Raw genomic sequence first — 20586 nt, 5'->3', positions numbered from 1 at the left:
TTGAGTTTGTGGGTGTAACCTGAAAAAATTTGGAGTAGGAATACTGAAAAAACGTAATTTGGAGTAGGAATACTATATATATATATACATACACACACACATACACAAACATACACATTTATAGCCTATTCTTTAACATAATTGTGTTTAATTTGTCAAACAACTTATCTATTCATTAGAACATCTTACCTCTTTATTTGGCATACTTGGCCATGCAGCCACCATGCAGTCATACAGCTGTATGCTTTCCCTTGGAGAGAATGTAAGATCCTTTGGAATTCCAAAGCTTTTTATCTGATATATAATGAACAAAATGCTTAATATTTGTTGAAATACTGATTCATAGAAATTGGCATTTAAATCGCTGTCAATAAATGAATATATTACTCTACTGAGAAATTTCCTTTTAAAACTTACCTTCCTTATAAAAGATATTGCAAATAACCAAAAAAAAGAAAAAGATGCTGTAACAATACCCAGTCAAATATAGCTTCACCGCTTCAAAGAGAAATATTGATGCTACTAAGGCCTCAATCATCATCTGTGATTTTTCTGGTACATAAAAACACGGATCGTTATTGATCAGTGTTTTGTATCTGAGTTTCATCAATGTTTGGTCCTTGTGTCAGTGTTTCATCAGTTATGTTCATGTTTGAAAAAAAAAATAAATTAATAAGCTTCTCCTATTCATTATAGGCAGCATATAAATTCCACTCAAATGCTATGTGTGTGCTGACCATGATTTTCACACATATGTAGGCTTGTATGAATATTTTTGATCCATGACAATAAAAACAGACAAAACAAAACAAAACAATCACTGATCTCGGGGAGACCAGCCAGAGATTTGCATATTTCCCAGGGGGCAATGCACCTAGGATTTCACTGTATTGAGCCCCTCGTTGGCTGCTGGCAGTGTTTTCTCTGGCTGGTCTCCCCGAGATCAGTGATTGTTTTGTCTTGTCGGTCTACTAGGCATTGCTCCCACCTGGCCAGAATCCTACTCCACACTGATGAGGGGCAATACCCCGAAACAGCTGTCTGTGGATGGATACCTGGCCTTGGTATTTCCCTTGTCATATCTTTAAACTTGTCAAAGAGTTCGATATTGACTAAAAGGGCCACTTAATATGGTGGTTATGGTGGTCTCCTAAAAAGAGCCACTCCTTGGCTAGGTCCTTCCCGGAGGGATATCTGGCTAGTTTCAGTGTTGAGACTCCTAACAGAGGCTCCATGGACTTTTTTGATTTGAATAAAAACAGACAAGCTTCCATGATTTTTGTGGGCCATTTGTTCTGCAAAAAAACATGTACATATCAACAGCCCCATAGACCATAACGGGTATGTATTCCATCCATGAAATGCACAGATAGAACACATACATGACTCAATAACATCTAAATAAGGCCCAAATAGTAAAAGTTACACATTGCTAGAGCCATTGGATATGTACTGATATGCATTGGTGATAATTCTTCTCTCTCCACATGGATAAGACGGACCTTTTAGTCATCCAGGTGTAGGAGTATCACCCCTACGATATGGTTGAAAGGTACTGCAACTTTAAAGGCCCAGTCACACACAACAACTTACCAGCGATCCCGAAAACGATACGACCTGACAAGGATCACTGGTAAGTCGCTGGGAGGATGCTGATGAGATGTCACACAGTCAGACCTTACCAACGATGCAGTAACAATCAGCGACCTGTATAACGATCTCTGCGGGCGTTGGGACCTTGTTAGGAGGTCGTTGGTAGGTGTCAAACACAGCGATGCGTCCTGCCCAGCAGGACCTCACCTTTGAAGAAAATGGTCTGGACCATTCGGCAACGACTAGCGATCTCACAGCAGGGGCCTGATCGCTGGTAGGTGTCATACTTAATGAGATCGCTGGCGAGATCGTTGTTGCGTCACAGAAACGGTGACTCAGCAACAATTTCGTTAGCGATCTCGTTGTGTGTTACGGGACCTTAAGAGACTGTGTTCCCCTGCTGTTGCTCAGGTTATGGACTGGCCAGTTCAGCCAGCACTCCCCCCCCCCTCTGGTTTACAGACTTAGACTAACCTGGCCAAAAACTACGGAAAAGAGAAAAAGAGCAGCAGGAGAGTTTGGGCAGGAATTAGAGCAGTTGGGTTGCCTGAGATTGGGAAAGAGAAGCCATTTTCCTGAGCTCTGTTCTGTAGTGATGATTTTAGACAAGGTGCTGACTGCAAGATATACTGCGAGCTAGACCTTAAGAAAGTCCTGAAGATCGAAGAATGAGTATCAGACCGGGACGTTCCTGAGGATGACAATTCCAAGGAATAAGAACAGTCTCCTGTGCCCTGCAATTAGAAGTGCCCACTGATGAGGACCACAGCATCGAACTCCTGAGAGTGAGCCCGTGTCGTCTCAACTGGACCGTGAGTGTACCCTTGTGCGCATTTGGTAGGGCATAACATAGGCCTCCGCAGCTAGAGTGTGGTAGCCACACAGCCTGAGTAGCAAAGGCCAGCTAGGTTTCTATTGAAGTGTAGTTGCTAATTTATCATACCTGCTGAGTTTGTGGTTGCAGTAGTCTGTCTGATAGGTGGGGCGACAGATCTGTTGTGCGCCACAGCTAGAGTTTTGGATGTCAAAGCTTAACTGTTGTTACTGCGTTTCCAGTCCGGTGCCTCCTCTATGCTGAAATAACCATCCTCCTTCTACCCAGCCCAGTATGGATGACGTGTCCAACATCATCAATACAGGCCAGCATTGCGGTCCTGAGCAGGCGCACTTTGATCTGCCATGTTCAGGGCAGATCAAAGTACTGTAATGGGCAGGTGCGAGGAAAGGTTAAAGGCTGCCCGCGCATGCTGTGTATAACAGCTTACTGGTGGCCGCAGCTTATAGTCGCCAAATCTGGTAGCAAGTTTCCTTTAATTTTTGAAAGAACTGGTACATTTCTGTTCTGTTGCATAGACTGTTCAGAATGCCATAGAATTGTTGATACCTAGCTAGTAAAAAAAGGACTATATGGGTCTATTTTTTAATAACATCAAAACCTACCCCAAATTATTTTATTGTACTCAGTTACTGTATATAGCGCTATTAATTCCACAACACTTTACAGACATCATCACCATCCCCATTCGGGCTCACAATCTAAATTCTCTTCAGTAAATTCTTGAAGTGTGGGAGGAAACTCTCCCAACCTCAGGGAGAACAAACAAACTCCTTGAAGATAATCTCCTTGGTGGCATTTGAACCCAGGACTCAAGCGCTGCAAAACTGCAGTGCAAATCACTGAGCTGCTGTGAGTTAACTCCAGCATATGTCATGAATACATTTTGCTTTAATTACGTTGAAAAAAGGGAGCATGTGAGTGAGGCTACCCAGGGGAGATACCTTACTAGTGTAGGTCTCACAGACCTCTCTGTCGCGCTTCCCTTTACCTGACTGTCTCCCTGCTCTAAACAGCGTAATCTCACACTGAGAGCAGAGCGACATGCAGGCAGAGTGATCACACAGTGAAAACGTCACTGGAATTACCGCAGTTTCTATGCTCTAAGCTGCAAGACCACTCTGTTTAGGGAAGAGAGATCAACTACTGAGACATGTAGTGACATAGCTGTGTTACGAATGCCGGGTACTATATTCCTTATCATAGTAAAAATCTGTGACTGGATGTAAAAACAGAAGTTCCCATGGAAGGATGAAGATATATTATCAATGCATAAGCATGAATGCTCTATCCAGAACTAATGTAGAATGTAGTACCAAAGCTTTCTACATTGCAGAACAAATTAAATTCAAACAATTTTATTAACATAGTTACTTATTTTTTTGTAGATTTGCTCTCAATTTAACATTTAAAAGGGAACCTGTCACCAGATTTGGTGATTAAAAGCTGCGGCCATCACCATTGGGTGCTTATACACAGCTTTCTAACATATAAGAGCCCAGGTCACTGTGCAGAACATAAAAATTACTTTATATTACTTACCTAAATTGTCGGTGCAGTGCAGACCGGTCAGATAGGTGTCTCCGTTCTCCAAGTGCGGCGCCTCCTCTTTTGGATATTTTCGTCCTCCTTCTTCTGAAGTCGGGGTACATGTCGCATCCTACATCATCCACACATGCCGGTATTGAGGTCCTGCGCAGGCGCACTGTGATCTGCCCTGAGCAGATCAAAGTATTATAGTGCGCCTGCGCAGGAGAATGGAGACACCCATCTGACCCATCTGCACAGTACCGACCGTTTAGGGTAAGTATTATAAAGTCATTTTTTCGTTCTACACAGTGGCCTGGGTTCTTATATACAGCATGTTAGAATGCTGTATATAAGAGCCCACTGGTGATTGCCACAGAGTATAGTCACCAAATCTGGTGACAGTTTCCGTTTAACAGTTTTTTTTTTTACTTAGGGTATGACCGCACTTTGCTTTTTACCTGCTTTTTACCTGCTTTTTTGCTGCTTTTTCAACTGCAGCGTTTAATGCCAAAATTGATGTGTTCTGCTTTTCAAGCATAGTCTATGGGAATTTGGGTTTCTTGTGCACACTATGCTGTTCAAAATGCTGCCTTTTTGTGGCAGAAATTTGGGCAAAAACTCTGATTTTCAAAGAAGCAACATGTCAATTGTTTTTGCCATTTGCGTTTTGAACTGCAAAGCAGAGTTTTTGCCCACATTTCTGCCACAAAAAGGCTGCATTTTGAACTGCATAGTGCGGACAAGAAACCCAATTTCCCATAGACTTTGCTTGAAAAGCAGAACACATCCATTTTGGCATTAAACGCTGCAGTTGAAAAAGCAGCAAAAAAGCAGGTAAAAAGCAAAGTGCGGACATAGCCTAATACTGAAGAGACAACCAGTCACAATCTACCAGTTCATGAAGAGTGTTATTTCGCAGTATTAGAATTGCACATGGATAAGGCTTGTGTAGGGCGCTGTAGTCACAAAAATAAAAAATGGTGATTTCTATAGGAGCTGCTGAAGAGGGAGGATCAAGCAAGGTAGAAATGCAAAAAAATTATTTAGTGGTAAAAACTACATCTTTTAGGGATGATCATGATGCGCAGCTTTTTTCTTTTCATGATTACTTCTGTGGTTTTGTGCTTCACATTAAGCACTAGTTACTCACGTGTAGTGCAGGTTCAGGTTTATAGCCTATTAGTAACTCCTATACGATTAAATTAGGAAGGCTGACTAGAACTTTAAAAGTGCACCCTATTATTTGGGGCAATTTCAATTCTTTTTTCTGTGACATTTTCTTTTAATTCTACTATAGGAACTTGCAAACGACAATGAGGACCCTTGACGTGTGTTGCGATCTTGTGAATTTTGGCAAAAATTTTCACCAATACCTCATATATTTATTATTTTATTTTGCACCTTAGATTTATTTTTATCCAGGATGCAGTCAAGTCCATTTATGTTGGCCTTGTAATCTAGGGTGTCTGTCTAGGGGGTATGTACTTATAGAGTGCTGGGCAGCCCACCTAAACTATTAGTCTGGGGGGGTCAATAATAGAATGTATGCCAAGGACTGTGCACCACATGTATTTTACCTGCGCCGAATATATGCCTTATACATGTGCAATTCTAATACTAAGCAATCACAACCACATTGAACTGGTAGGTTGAGAATGGTTGTCTCATCAACATTGCACTTGGATGGTAAATACTGTTGCCCTTTTTTCGGTGAGTTAATTTTTGGGGGGAATTCCAATTCATCCACCCAAATATTTTTTCCATATGCCAGATACACCCATGCTTCTTTTTTCTTTTTTTATTGTATATGTGAATTTACTTTTAAAATAATATAATTTTGTTTTTATTACATTTTTGTCTCATATTTTTTCTTTTTCGAGGTTTTAAATTTTCTATAATTTTTATTATCTTTTTTTTTTAAAACTTTTGACATCGCAATTTACAATCACTATCTAATTATAACACTAAACAAATGATTGTTTCACAATGATAAAATACTTATTCTCTCCATGGACAGGAGTATAAAATAAAGGATTAGTGACAGAACTAGTTACATGCTATCACATATACTTACATGATCTATTGTCAAGAAAGCACATGGATGGTAATGTTCAAAGTTAATATTGGAGTTTTTTACAGAGCATGTATACTTTTCCAGGTCATTGTATCGTTTGTCATACTGAACTGCAAAACAGAATTTTATTTTTCATTAAATATAGGACAAAACCGCATAGGACAATACAAAGAATATAAGAATAAAACTATTAAGGGCTAAATGCAAAAAACTACAAGTATTCATCAAGTTTTTCTTGTGCTTAGAAAACATTCTTAACATTTTGCATATTGGACAGGCTCTACATAATATCGGACCACAAATGTCAAACACAAGAAAACCAGATTTGACATGATATATACCTAATCGCTTGTCATTTCTCTATTTCTGATGGATTTTCCCAATAACCTTTTAGACAATATTGAAGCCATGCAATTAAAAGTGTGTCTGCGTATTTTGTGTGTAGATGACCAGGGGGAGAGCCTTCAGAAATGAAAATTGAATCAAGTGAAATGTAGCCAACTTTACCCAATGATTCTGTTAAGGTATCTCCACAGTTCTACCTGTATATTTGAGGAGTCGGAGGATTGTTATATGTTGTCCTGTATTTTCTAATATGATTGTTGTGTCAGGAATAATATAATATTAAATTATTAGGGTCCTTAAATGTGGGACTGAATGATTTTTGAATGACCAATAATAGACTATGGTCTTTGATTGATAATATCCCTTTTAGGTGTGTTTCCTCACATATTGTGAAGGAAAAATTGGTCCAGCTATAACAGGATCAGGGACGTCTAACTGGCTAATAACAGAGTATAGGAGAAAGACAAGCCCAATAGGGTCTTATCTGTGCAGATGACAGGGATTAAATAGAGGCAAATGCCTGCTCACCTGGATGGATTGGGTAGGACTCAACCACCAAATACAGCAGCCCCCAGCAACATGGAATGCAATCAAATGGAGAAGAAAAGGGTTAAAAAGCTGTGCTGCCATTGTAAAAGATAATGGTAGATTTTTGAGAAAGTTATTAAATTCAGTGATTTATTTGACATGTTTTCGAGTCCTTCTTCAGGAGTTTTCAATTTTCCTGAAGGAGTATCTACTCCAAAATGCATCAAATCAGTGAATTTATGGCTTTTTAACCCTTTCCCTCTCCATTTGGCTAATAATAGAGGAATCCTTGATGTTAATGTAATATTTAAAGGGTATTAAATGTCCCCTGCACATTGATAAGAGCATCATCTTGAAAGGGGCGCTGAATGCAACCTTAGCCTGAATACAGAAGGAGGACGTATACCAGCAATTGTGGAGTGTGGATTGACTGACCTATTGTAAAATTGTGATGGTAAATTTGTAATTGTTGTCCTCAGTGCCAATGCTATGTTTTGTGTGAACGTAGTAGAGGAAATGTCATAGTATAAGTTGTAGTTCTTAACCAGCCAATATATTAAGACCTGGGAACATTTAGCCAGAGAGGGAAGACTTATTACATGTTTATTTTTCAAGCTACGCCCCCTATGGGACATTGAAGGGGAACTTCTTGTTTGAGTAGTTAAAATCTGACATTATGCTCTTCTCTTGATACTGAGGTGGATGAGATTTTGTAGGACATTAGCTTATTCTCCCATGACATGTTATATTGACAAGTTGAAGTAATTGCAATAACTATTGGTTATAGAATATTCACATTATTTGTTTTCGTTGTGTATCTAAATTGTATGGGTACAAAGTGTTGATCACCTGATGCTTCTTAAAAATTCTTCTCTTGTAAGAATAGTGGGTTCTAGGAGTAGAAATTCTTCTCTTGCAAACAAATTGATGCTCGGACAAGAATAGAGTCTTCTGCAGTTAAGACTCTATTGGCTCATGTCAGTTTATCACATAACTAAGGGAATTGAAGTGACCAGTGAGCCAAGACCTGCCCCTGTTTTTCAAACTGGTAGATCAGGAAGCTCAGCTTGATATGACACATGAATGTGACTATCAGGCATTGATGGAGATAGAAACATAGGGGTTGGCAAATATCACTGATGTACTACTCACTAACCCTCTCCTGAGAATTTTGTAGATTGTTCTAGAGCTTAGAGCTTTGATCAATGAAGAAGGATAATTCATCACCGGGTATGCAGTAGCGCACAATGATAAGGCAGTAATCCAAGAACTACTCTCCTCCAGGTCCTCTGCACAAGAGGCTGAGCTGAAGGCATTCACTGCATCACTGCATCATGCAATCTGGGAAAAGCTAAAGAGAGCAATATATTTTTGGACTCAAGATATGCTTTCAGGGTCGCACATAACTTTGACTTCATTTGCTGAAGCTATAATTTATTGATCCCTGCTGGCAAACCTATAAAGAATGCAGTAGAGCAGCTACTGACTAGAGATGAGCGATGTTCGAATTGAACTGTTCGCCAATTTCAAATTCGAGTGGTTTTGGGCAGTGTTCGAGTTGTTCGACGAACTCGAACAATTTGCATCATGTTCGACCGTTTGATAACGGTTCGATCACCAAAATCGTGGCTTTTTACAGTAAGGCTATGTGTGCACATTGTGTATTTGCATGCGTCCTGTGTCCCCAGCACAATCCCTCTCTCTTTCCTACTCACTGATCAGCTGCACGGCTGTCACAAAGCTACGTCGGCTTTTCCTCTTTTGAAAATGGCTGCTTCTCATTATTCAATCTGGTATTCCCTGCTTTCCCCACCCACCGGTGCCCATGATTGGTTGCAGTCAGACATGCCCCCATGCTGAGTGACAGCTGTCTCACTGCAACCAATCACAGCCACCGGCGGGCGGGTCTATATCATGCAGTAAAATAAATAAATAAATAATTAAAAAAAAACCTGCGGTCCCCCCCCAATTTTGCTACCAGCCAAGATAAAGCTACATGGCTGGAGGCTGGTATTGTCAGGATGGGGAGCTCCACGTTATGGGGAGCCCACCACCCTACCAATTTCAGCCAGCAGCTGCCCGGAATTGCCTCATGAATTAGATGCGACAGTCCCGGGACTCTACCCGGCTTATCCTGAATTGCCCTGGTGCGGTGGCAATCGGGATAATAAGGTTAGGTTAATCATGACAGGCGTCTCCCCGAGATACCTTCCATGATTAACCTGTAAGTGAAAGTAAATAAACACACACAACAAAAAATCCTTTATTTGGAATAAAAGACAACCCCACCCCTTCTTTTACCACTTTATTAATCCCGAAACAGACATCGAGGTCCACACGATGCTTTCAGCTCTGATACATGAAGCTGAAAGGGAGCACCGTAGAACACGAGCGCTCTGTGTCAGCTCCAAGCAGCAACTGAAGTGAGCCACGCTGTCACCGGAGACTTCACTCACGTAGTGAGGCCGCATGGCACATTTTATAAAGATATTTTAGTGTAGGACTGCTTCAAATGAGATTTGCCGTGACGTGGCGAAGCAGCTCAAGAAATTGCAATTTTTTGCCAAAAATCTCAAAAAAATTTTTATAATGCAGTTTGGAATATTTGATGCCTTAGTGCACATTGGTGCTGGCTCTTTGTTGTTTCTTTGTTGAATTGGTCGGTGGTTGACCTCCACCTTGCTATGCACCCCAATTTGGGATGTATTCCATCTGTATAGATTTTGGCGTTTGGTGACTGTTCACATTGGGTCATCAGGCTTTGTCCACAGGCTATATATATACTTCATGCAGCATTTGCTTGGACCTGTCCCGCCCACAGCCATGACTCAGTCATGAGTACGGGACTGCAATAGACCAGGTGAGTGCTGCTGAGAGCAGTTCTGCTATTTATATGTGAGGCCGCATGGCACATTTTATAAAGATATTTTAGTGTAGGACTGCTTCAAATGAGATTTGCCGTGACGTGGCGAAGCAGCTCAAGAAATTGCAATTTTTTGCCAAAAATCTCAAAAAAATTTTTATAATGCAGTTTGGAATATTTGATGCCTTAGTGCACATTGGTGCTGGCTCTTTGTTGTTTCTTCACTCACGTAGTGCCTGCGTGCCTCTCTCTCTCTCTTTCTTTCTTTCTTTCTTTCTCTGTTCTCTCATCTTTTTCATGGTTTCTCTACTGCAATATCTTCCTATGCTTTTCATTACCGGCAGTGGCTCAATGGGTAAATGGGTAGAGCTGCTGCCTAAGGAGAATTAGTTCACGAGTTCGAGTCCCGGCCGTCCCGGTAAGGAATTTAATTTATTTATAATTTTAAATTATAATTATTATTTATTTATAATTATAATTTAATTTAATTATGCACTAAGGGGAGGAGCCGGACCTCTAAAATCGGAGCAGTTCACGGAATGAGGCTGCATTGCTCTCTCCTCGCTCTCTTCTCTCTCTTTCTCTCTCTTTCTCTCTCTTCCTCTCTCTTCCTCTCTCTTCTCTCTCTCTTTCTTTTTTTCTCTTTTTTCACTCCTCTCTTTTTTCTCTCATTTTTTCTCTCTTTTTTCTTTATCTCTCTTTTTTCTCTTTTTTTCTCTCTATTTTTTCTCTCTCTTTTTATTTCCTGTCTCTCTTTTTTCCCTCTCTCTTTTTTTCTCTCTCTTTTTTTCCCTCTCTTTTTTTTTCCTCTTTTTTGCTGGCAATGACCAGCTGATGCGGTCACCTGACGGAATCAGCTGACACTACAAGTCGAGCGGTGAGGACGGCTTTTTACCGCCCGGCTAAACTATCAGCTGATGTTGTCGGACAGGAGTCTGCACAGAAGTGTGTAGTTTTTTTTTTTTTTGCCCTAATGCATCAGCTGATTGTATAAAAGCCATTTATACAATCAGCTGCTGTGTCATGTGATTCAGGCCCTTGAACCTGACTTCCAGCAAACCGATCAGATGATATTGGATCCAGATTGGACAGCGCGGGACCCTTGATTCAGGATTACTGCGAAGGGGGGGTTCTTTATTTCAATAAAGATGGAGTCACTAATTGTGTTGTGTTTTATTTCTAATAAAAATATTTTTCTGTGTTGTTTTTTTTTATCTGTATTAGAAATTCATGGTGGCCATGTCTAATATTGGCATGACACCATGAATTTCGGGCTTAGGGCCAGTTGATAATATACAGCTAGCCCTAACCCCATTATTACCCAGCGAGCCACCCATCACCAGGGCAACTGGAAGAGTTGGATACAGCGCCAGAAGATGGCGCTTCTACAAAAGTGCCATTTTCTGGGGCGGCTGCGGACTGCAATTCGCAGCATGGGTGCCCAGAAATCTTGGGCACCCTGTGCTGCGGATTCCAATCCCCAGCTCCCTAGTTGTACCTGGCTGGACACAAATATTGGCCCATGCCCACGTAATTTTTTTTTTAAATCATTTCATAAAATTTGTGACATAATTAAAAAAAAAGGGCTTCCCTATATTTTTGGTTCCCAGCCGGTACAAATAGGCAGCTGGTGGTTGGGGGCAGCCCGTAGCTGCCTGCTGTACCTGGCTAACACACAAAAATATAGCGAAGCCCACGTAATTTTTGGGGGGGGGGGGCAAAAAACTCCTGCATACAGTCCTGGATGGAGTATGCTGAGCCTTGTAGTTCTGCAGCTGCCGTCTGCGGTCTGTATGGAGGAGAGCAGACAGCAGCTGCAGAACTACAAGGTTCAGCATTCTGCATCCAGGACTGTATGATGGAGGGAGAGACAGGGGGAGCAGATCTACAAGTCTCAGCATGCTCCTTTCACTAGTGTATGCAGGAGAGCAGACAGCAGCTGCAGAACTACAAGGCTCAGCATACTCCATCCAGGACTGTATGCAGGAGTTTTTTGCTCCCCCAAAAAATGACGTGGGCTTCGCCATATTTTGGTATGTTAGCCAGGTACAGCAGGCAGGTACGACTGCCCCCAACCCCCAGCTGCCTATTTGTACCCGGCTGGGAACTAATAATATAGGGAAGCCCTTTTTTTAATTATTTCATGAATTTCATGAATTAAAAAAAAAAAAACCCGACATGGGCTTCGCCTTATTTTTGTGTTCAGCCAGGTACAACTAGGCAGTTGGGGATTGGAATCCGCCGCACAGGTTGGCCCGAGCTTTCTGGGCCCCTCTACTGCGAATTGCAGTCCGCAGCCACCCCATAAAATGGTGCTTTAATAGAAGCGCCATCATCTGGCGCTGTATCCAACTCTTCCAGCAGCCCTGATGCCAGGTGGCTTGCTGGGTAATAAAAGGTTAACACTAGCTTTGCTTTACCAGCTAGTATTAAGCCAGAGATTCTTAATGTCAGGCAAGTTTGACCCGGCCATTAAGAATCTCCAATAAAGGGTTAAAACAAAAAGACACCACACAGAGAAAAAATACTTTAATAGAAATAAATACACAGACACACTTAGAGACTCCATGTTTATTACTCCCTCTCACCCCTCCACGATCCTGGTCTTCTGTCTTCTGTCTCCTTCAACCCATGCAGCTCTGCTACATCAGACAGCACTGCATGGGAGGAAGAATGCTGCTCCTCCCTGTGCAGTCTAATCACTCAGTGAGTGAGCAGAGGCTACGGGTTGTAAGCGGTGACGTCACTGCTGCCACCATTGAAATAGTAATCTGATAGGCGGGTTACTATAGCAACGGTGATTTCCGATCACCTGATTCCCATTGCCGCTATTCACCGGCTGTGGCATCCAGTCCTTGCATGTGGGCTAACTCTGTAAAGAGAGCCGACATGCAGGAACAGGGAGCCAAATATGTGTCCAAGCATCTCGCCGGTACACGGAGATGCTCAAACGAGCACCGCGTGCCAGAGAGATGCACTGACAGGACCTAGCATGATGTCTAGCCATGTGACCAGTCTGTAGCCAATGAGATAATAGACACATGACTGGTCATATGCTATGACGACGTCATGGAAGGTCCTATCATCAGTGCTGGTTATCGGGAAGACGCAACGATGATCGGAAGGAGAAGCGGCGGGAGGCAGGGTCTGCAGGACGCATTGCAGGGGACCTGTAAGTATAATGGCAATGTTTATTAACTGTATGTGTACATGTATAATGTGTTTGTATGTGTTTGTGTTTGCCTGCCATTGTTTTCAATGGGGTTTGAAAGTGTTTGTTGAACATTCGCCGAATACACCCGCCGTTCGACGAACCAAACCGAACTCGAACACTAGGGGGGTGGCTCATCTCTAATACTGACAGCATTCACCTTTCCCTGAAGGGCAGGCATAGTCACAATATCGGTGCATACTGGGAATAAACTCCCCTCAAGTAAGAAATGCCTTGGCTTACCAGGAGGCTATGGCTGCTTTTGCACTTACATTTTTTTCCTTCAGTTGCAATCCATCGCCTTGAGAAAATACAGTATCCTGCAAAATATTTTGCAGGATTCCGTTTTTTTCCCGATAGACTTGTATTAGCGATGGATTGTGACTGATGGCCCTCTGTTGCATCCACCACATGACGGATCAGTCGTTTAGTGACTGACCATTGGGCATGAGCAACGCGAAATGTAGCGTTTTTCTTCAGCGGCAAGAAAACTGATACTGACGGATGTGTCGGCATCCGTGTTTTATAATGGTAGCCTATGGGCGCCGGAATCCGTCAAGCAATGCAATCAGGCAAAGGATCCGTCTTTTCATTCTGGGCATGCCCAGATCAATCGTAAATGAACCTCTGGTCATGCATGAAAATTCTCTCTCTCTCTGTGACCACAAATGAGGGAAGCTCCTTTCAACAGAAGAGACTGTCACTGCACGAGCCCCTGTGGCTATTAATTCCAAACTACTGGCAGGTCTTCCAGACCTAGGCTCCTCAAAACGAATGGAAAACATTGACCAAAGTGAGCACTGTATGTTCAGTGTCACTGGTATAGCTGGTGAACGCAAGGATTTTACTCCCACATAATTCAAACGAAGTGATGTGCTCAGTAGTGCTACAAAATTAGTGTGCCCCAAGGTGCCTGAATTCGGATACAAAGTTAGTAATGTCTCGAATGGGCTAAACATAATCCCGGTAGGTCTATTTATGTTCTGCAGAAATTCAAACTAAAACAGATTACCTCTTTCAGAGACTTCAAATAGTCTACATACAGTTATCTAAGGTGAATATGACCTAGAAATACATTGATCTTTTTTTTGGGTGATCTGAAGCTAAGGCCATCTCCAAAAATAGTAAAAATGGCCACCCCACTACCAAGAAAATGATCTTTGAGGTAATCTATCTGCAGGTATGGGGTACCTGTAATTATAAAGAGCGACAGAGGCCCTCATTTCACCAGGAATTGATGAAGCATATCACGGCCATTATGGGAATAGAGCACACTTTCCATGTTTCCTATTATCCACAAAGCAGTGGAAGGTGGAACTCCTAATGGTACTCGTAAAGTAAAAATAAAGAAGTGGAGGAAACACACTTGTCCCTACTAGTCAGGTCGTCACAGGGTTGTGCACAATCTTTCTCTCCCTGTGCAGGGCTCAACCCCCCCATGGTTCTGGTTCCCCATCTTGCAGTACTGCCTCCACCAGCATTCACGATTCCTAGTGACACCTTGCACCATACCTGTCAGGCACACCAGTGGTCTGCTTAAGCTGGAATAGGGCCGCCCACCTAGGGGTCAGGCAGGGAGCTGGAAGGTGACAAGAGAGTTGGCTCCAGGGGAGCAAAGTGAGAGGAAGCTGGGAGTTGGAGCTCCTAGGGGAGAAGTATCCTAGGTTACAGACGGTGGTCTGGACCCGGAGGAGTCTGAGACCCGGTCGCGGGAGGTTGTGACTGGGCTAATCACGGAGGATAGCCAACAGCCACAGTTCAACAGCCAGGCTGGGACCGAAGGCACGTTGGGGTACACTGACCCTAGGTCGGGGAGAAGCTGCAAGCAACCTGGCAATTAACCTGTGAAGGACAGGACCTCTATGGACTGTTCCCACCAGCTCAGAGATTGGGGGCACTAGCGCAACGAGGAGGATAGGGCTTTCCAAGAAAAGCAGCCCACTGAAATCCCAAGTGTGAGCAACTGAGAGCAAGCTCTTTTGCTAGCCACAGTAGGGAGTGGGGCCCGGAAAGCTCCAGGCTGACAGGCCACAATGGATAATCAAAATTCTGGTGCCAGGAGAGAGGCCGCAGACCACTAGGCAGTGCTGCAGGGGATGGGACCCGGACGAGCTGCCCTCAGGAGACAGCGGTATTCAGAGATCTGGTTTACTACGTTGTCAGTGTCTGCATTCTTCTGAGTGAGTACCTGATTAATCCCTGCAACCGGTGAGCCTGTGAGCCCCTGCATTCCCAAGGCATCATCCAGAGTCCCGGGGTAATCCCCTACCCGTGCAGGGTCACGTCATCTAGCTGCCACACTTCATCGCCCCCGGTACTCCCAACGGCAGCGGCCGTACTCCCCATTATCGCACACCACGGGTGGCATCACAAACTATCAATCTCACTCCCTGTAAATACCCCCACCTTCTTCATTTGAGTGTGGCCCCTAGCCCCCTGGTCTGGAGACCCTAGAGCCACGAGCAATCACCCCCGGATCTGAGCGGTTCGACCGCTGGAGGGGCAGCGCAGAATGTTTGCCCATCGCATTGTATTCAGTGACCAGCCCAAAGGATAGAGAGAAGCTGTCCGCATGTGAAACATTGTTTGGTTGTGACCCTAAGACAGGGATATATTTTCCACAGCAGCTGCAGACCTCTTATGGTTCTCTCACTGAATATGTTTTTGGGTTGCATAAACGTCTGATTGTTACTCATAATGGCGTTCTTTCCACCATCCCAGACCCCAACTGCATACGTAGCACACACACTATCATGAGGAAACTGGTTTGGTGTGAAGAGACATATAAGGAGACCACTGGAACCGAGATACAGAGAGCTATTTAAAGTACTACTGACCACTGCCACTTCTGTCAAATTCCAAGTTCCACTTGGATCCACACTAGGTTCTGCAAAAAGGTCCTGAACTCCACTAGCAGGAATGATTACAACTTTGTCCTCTGCATCATGCTGTTCGAATTTGCATCCCTTGCCCTGACTGTCATTGAGGTACTAAAAAGGACTTGGATAACAAAGTGATAAAATATCACCAAGTTTTGCTTTGAGGCATAGGGGTACTTCTCACATAGCAATATTGCTGCTGAGTCACAGGTTTTGTGACGTACCAGTGACCTCATCAGCAACCTCGGTGTGTGTGAAACTAAGCAGCGACCTGGCCCCTGCTGTGAAATCGTTGATCATTAGGGTACCGTCTCACTAAACGACGTACCAGCAGTTCCGACCACGATACGACCTGGTAAGGATCGCTGGTACGTCGCTACAGGGTTGCTAGTGAGCTGTCAATAAGGCAGCTCTCACCAGCGACCAGCGACCAGCCACCAGCGACTCGTGTAACGATGCTGCGCTTGGTAACCAGGCTAAATATCGGGTAACTAAGCAAAGCGCTTTGCTTGATTACCCGATATTTACCCTGGTTACCAACGTACACCGCTTACAGGCTGCCAGATGTTACGTTATTTCTGATATTTATCTTTGGGAGTGTTTGTGTTTTTTTGCTACCACTTTAGAGAGAGTGGTGACTTTTCTTGTTTTTGTTGGATAGATTTGTCTGTTCAGATTTTATATAATATAATTTATATAAAGTAGCAAAACAACTTATGTGACGCCAGACGGTATAGGGTACACAGTGCTAAATTTTTGAGGCCCCTTCACAATCCCTCAATGCACAGTGTTGCCTGATTTTACTAAAATTTTAGCAAGGAGAATCAAACTCATAAGGCTGACCTGACCGGTCTCTTTTAAAAAAATCTTCTTAAGAAAAACTTGTGAGTACAACTTATGGCATATAGTTACCTAGTCGAACATTGTAAGATCTTTTTTCTGATTTTGCGGTCTTTCTCTTTATTCTTCTCTGGGATGGTTTTGATATATCACTCATCTCTTTTTCATCAGTGTATTGCCAATAGTTTTTGACTGATTGTAGCCACCTAAATAACATAAGTAATCTTATTACACTACAGCTGTTATAATAATGAACCATGAGTCTAATATGATAGAAATGAACAGAACATACTCTGTTAAGTGTTCAGGATTACTGATGGTTGCAGACAAAGCCAGGAAAGGGCAGCGAATCATACCCATTATGTGGTCCCAGGTTTCTGCACCAATTTCTCCTCCTAAGCAGTGAACCTTGAAAAAAAATAATAGGAAAAAAGGTTGAGTTTGTAGGGTAGACCTCCTAGGGTTTAAGGCTACAGGCAACTTTGTACTGACTTTATAGGCTTAAAAGCAACCTGTCACCAGTTTGTTTGTACATGAACCAATACCACCACCTTACTCATCGCCTGTGCAGCATTCTAGAAAGTTGTATATTATATCCAGACCCCCCTGTACATCCCCCAAAAACCTTTTGAATCACTCTCGTACTCTATGTAAATCCGGACAGTCCAGTCCAATGGGCATCATTGCAGCAGCTCCTGTCCCTGTTCTCCGCTGCTAATTACTTTCCTCCCACTGTGATTAAGGTGGATGAACCATTCTGATACCCGAACGAAATCTCGTGGCTCTGCAGTGATAACGCAGGCTCTCACAGGCGCATTTTGCTTTGCCCTACTGTTGTCAGAGCCTGAAACCTAACTGCTCATGCATATTTCCGGCTCTTGCTTACTGGAACCATTTTGCCCCCATAATTTTATCTCCTTCCCCTGGAAATCACAGAAGAGAGGTTGAACTTCTATTCTCATGCACAGTTGGATTTCAGGTTCTGACTACCATGATTATGCATCGGTACTCTGCGATCGCCTTGCATTGTCTTTACATAAAACAATGTATTTAAATCTGATGTCTGAGATTATAGATTTATTTTTCCTATAAACAATTCCACTATTGTCTTTGGATGTGTCTGATGTTGTAGGCCATCCTCATTAAAGATGAGACGCTGACAGAAGAAAGGAAACATTTTGGGAAAAATTATAAATCTAGGCAATCCTTTTAAGGCCTGAAACACACATCCGTGAAAAAACACGCATGTGTGTTACGGTCCGTTTTTCGGGTCCGTGTCCCGTTTTTTGTGTCTGTTTTTATGGTCCGTGTGGCATCTGTGTGAACTGCGTATGCTAGCCGTGTGTGCGTGTGGAATGTCCGTGTGTGCGTGTGAAATGTAACTGACGTGTGAGTGTGTTTTCCGTGTGAAATGTCCGTGTGTGATGTAACATGTCGTTGCTACATACCCGCTGACAGCAGACAGAGTCGCGCGCTCAGAATGAACTCGGGTGAACTTCACCTGACTTCATCCTCATCCCGCGGCTCTGTCTGTGTCGCGTACTGATTACCGGTCACCCGTGAAGGACTCACCGGTGACCGCTAATACCCTCAGTGACTGAAGTGAGCAGCGCGATTAGCGCTGCCGTCACTCAGGTTACCCACGGCTAGCTGGATCCTCCACCCGAGACCGCAACTCACCTGTGACTTCAGCGCTGTCACTCGGGCGACTTGCTGTCACAGTTGGAGGATCCAGCGGTGGCCGCGAGTAACCTCAGTGACAGCTCAGCTGATCGCAATACTCACCTCAGTTTCTGTGTGGAGCTGTCAGGAGCGGCGGTGTTCTTCTGCCGCTCCTGTCACCTTCATGTAGCAGAGCTGGAAGCGACGCTGGACCTCCGTGGATTACGCCGGACATGGATGGGTATTTGGGGCATAATAAATTGGTGAACGAGGTTTTTTTTTAAAGTTTATTATTTCAAATAAAGGATTTTTTGGATATGTGTTTATTTACTGTAACTAATCATGGAAGGTATCTCGGGGAGATGCCTGCCATGATTAATCTAGAACTTATTGGCAGCTATGGGCTGCCATTAACTCCTTATTACCCCGATTGCCAACACATCAGGGCAATTCGGGAAGAGCCGGGTAGAGTCCCAGAACTGTCGCATCTAATGGATGCGGCATTTCTGGGCGGCTGCTGGCTGATATTGTTAGGCTGGGGGGCTCCCCATAACGTGGAGCTCCCCATCCTGAGAATACCAGCCTTCAGCCGTGTGACTTTACCCTGGCTGGTATCAAAATGGGGGGGACGTCGTTTTTTAATTATTTATTTATTTTTACTGCACATTATAGACCCGCCCACCAGTGGCTGTGATTGGTTGCAGTGAGACAGCTTCACTCAGCGTGGGGGCATGTCTCACTGCAACCAATTATCGGTTCCGGTGGGTGGGCAAAGCAGGGAATACTAGATTGATTAATGAGCGGAAAGAGGAAAAGCCGCCGGAGTTTAGTGAACAGCCGTGCAGCGCCGCGCCGGTGATCGGGGTCTGGTAAGTATGGGAGAGGGGGGAGACTGACCAACAGACAGAGAGAGGGACAGACAAGACAGAGTGAGACCGACAGACAGAGAGAGACGGACTGAGAGAGATTGACCGACATAGACAGAAAAAGAGAGAATGACCGACATCGCTAAAAAAAGCACAAAACGTACACGGAGCATACGGAGATGCATCCGTGTCACGTACTTGTGCGCACCAAACCATTGACTTTCATGGTGTCCGTGTGTGCGTGTTCCATGCAGGAAACAGACATGCTGCTGTGAAAAACGGAAACACATACGGATCATGGACACGGACACACGGACATGATGAAAAACGCAAGTTTGACCACAAACATAGATTAACATTGGTGCACGTTTGTCCGTGTCTCCGGTATATACGGAAACGGACAAAATACGCACAATTTTAACGGATGTGTGTCGGAGGCCTAGGACATAATATTACGTACCTCATCAAATATAACATATTTTATTCTATTCACCCAATCCTGTCGATGTGGACACAATAGAAGAATTTCAAAACACTGTGGTACAGTGACCAGCACCTGAAAGGAAACAATGAATACCGTGAAGCTCAAAAAACAAAAGTGGACCCTGTATTTCTACATAAAAATGCAGAGATTGTCCAGCATTTTCCAGTACAACATGCATGTCTGACTCATTTTTAGGGAATTTTACAATTTAAGCTGGATAAGCATCCAAGTTATTTAAGTTATACTAAACAAAAATCACTGAAACTGAACAAATATAACAATAATTATGTTTGTAGTCATTGTTGACATGTATGACTTTAAAGGGAATCTGTCAGCAAGTTTTTGCTCTCATCTGAGAGGAACATGATGTACGCAAATAGACCTTGAATCCAATAATGCATCACTTAGATTACTGGGTGCAGATGTTCTGACTCGCAGCTTTTAGATTTAGCAATGCAGCACAGCTGAGAAATCTAACCCCACCCACACGAGGCTCTCTATAGAGATTGTACATTGACAATAAGGTGTCAATCAGAGGAGGGAGCGTGCAGTGCCTGTGAAAATGTAGTCCGAGCAATGATAATCACTAGGTGATAAAGCCTTTAGTTTATGTAAACAACAGAACACAGCCTGATGAGAGGCATAGTTGATTTTTGTTTTTTAACCCCTAAAGCATGCTGCCCTCAAATTATAAAGCAAAAACCGGCTTTCAGATTCCCTTCAATAACTTTACAGCGAAATAAAAATACGACAGGTTTTGGTAAAGCGCCTTCCATACCACAGGCTGCTCGTTTGAATCCTGGCAATGACCTTAATTTCAAGTTTTATAGAAAAAAAATGTTCCAACGACCAACATGAGGTGAAGGATAGGGTCAC

At 43.3% G+C, this 20586-nt stretch overlaps 1 protein-coding gene across 2 annotated transcripts in view; it reads right to left on the bottom strand.

Moving 5' to 3' along the window:
- LOC142309813 (putative ATP-dependent RNA helicase DDX60) overlaps nt 1-20586 on the bottom strand; it is a 420704-nt gene that overhangs the window by 150931 nt on the left and 249187 nt on the right. For both annotated transcript variants that reach the window (XM_075347271.1, XM_075347272.1), the window contains 5 exons: nt 19687-19782; nt 16991-17106; nt 16771-16904; nt 6033-6142; nt 190-294 (listed from right to left, as the gene is read on the bottom strand). In XM_075347271.1, the coding sequence (XP_075203386.1) occupies nt 190-294; nt 6033-6142; nt 16771-16904; nt 16991-17106; nt 19687-19782 (561 nt within the window). The remainder of the gene's footprint in view (nt 1-189; nt 295-6032; nt 6143-16770; nt 16905-16990; nt 17107-19686; nt 19783-20586) is intronic.

Source organism: Anomaloglossus baeobatrachus, chromosome 1 (assembly GCF_048569485.1).
Source record: "Anomaloglossus baeobatrachus isolate aAnoBae1 chromosome 1, aAnoBae1.hap1, whole genome shotgun sequence".
Lineage (NCBI taxonomy): Eukaryota > Metazoa > Chordata > Amphibia > Anura > Aromobatidae > Anomaloglossus > Anomaloglossus baeobatrachus.
This window is presented reverse-complemented; position numbering and strand designations above follow the sequence as displayed.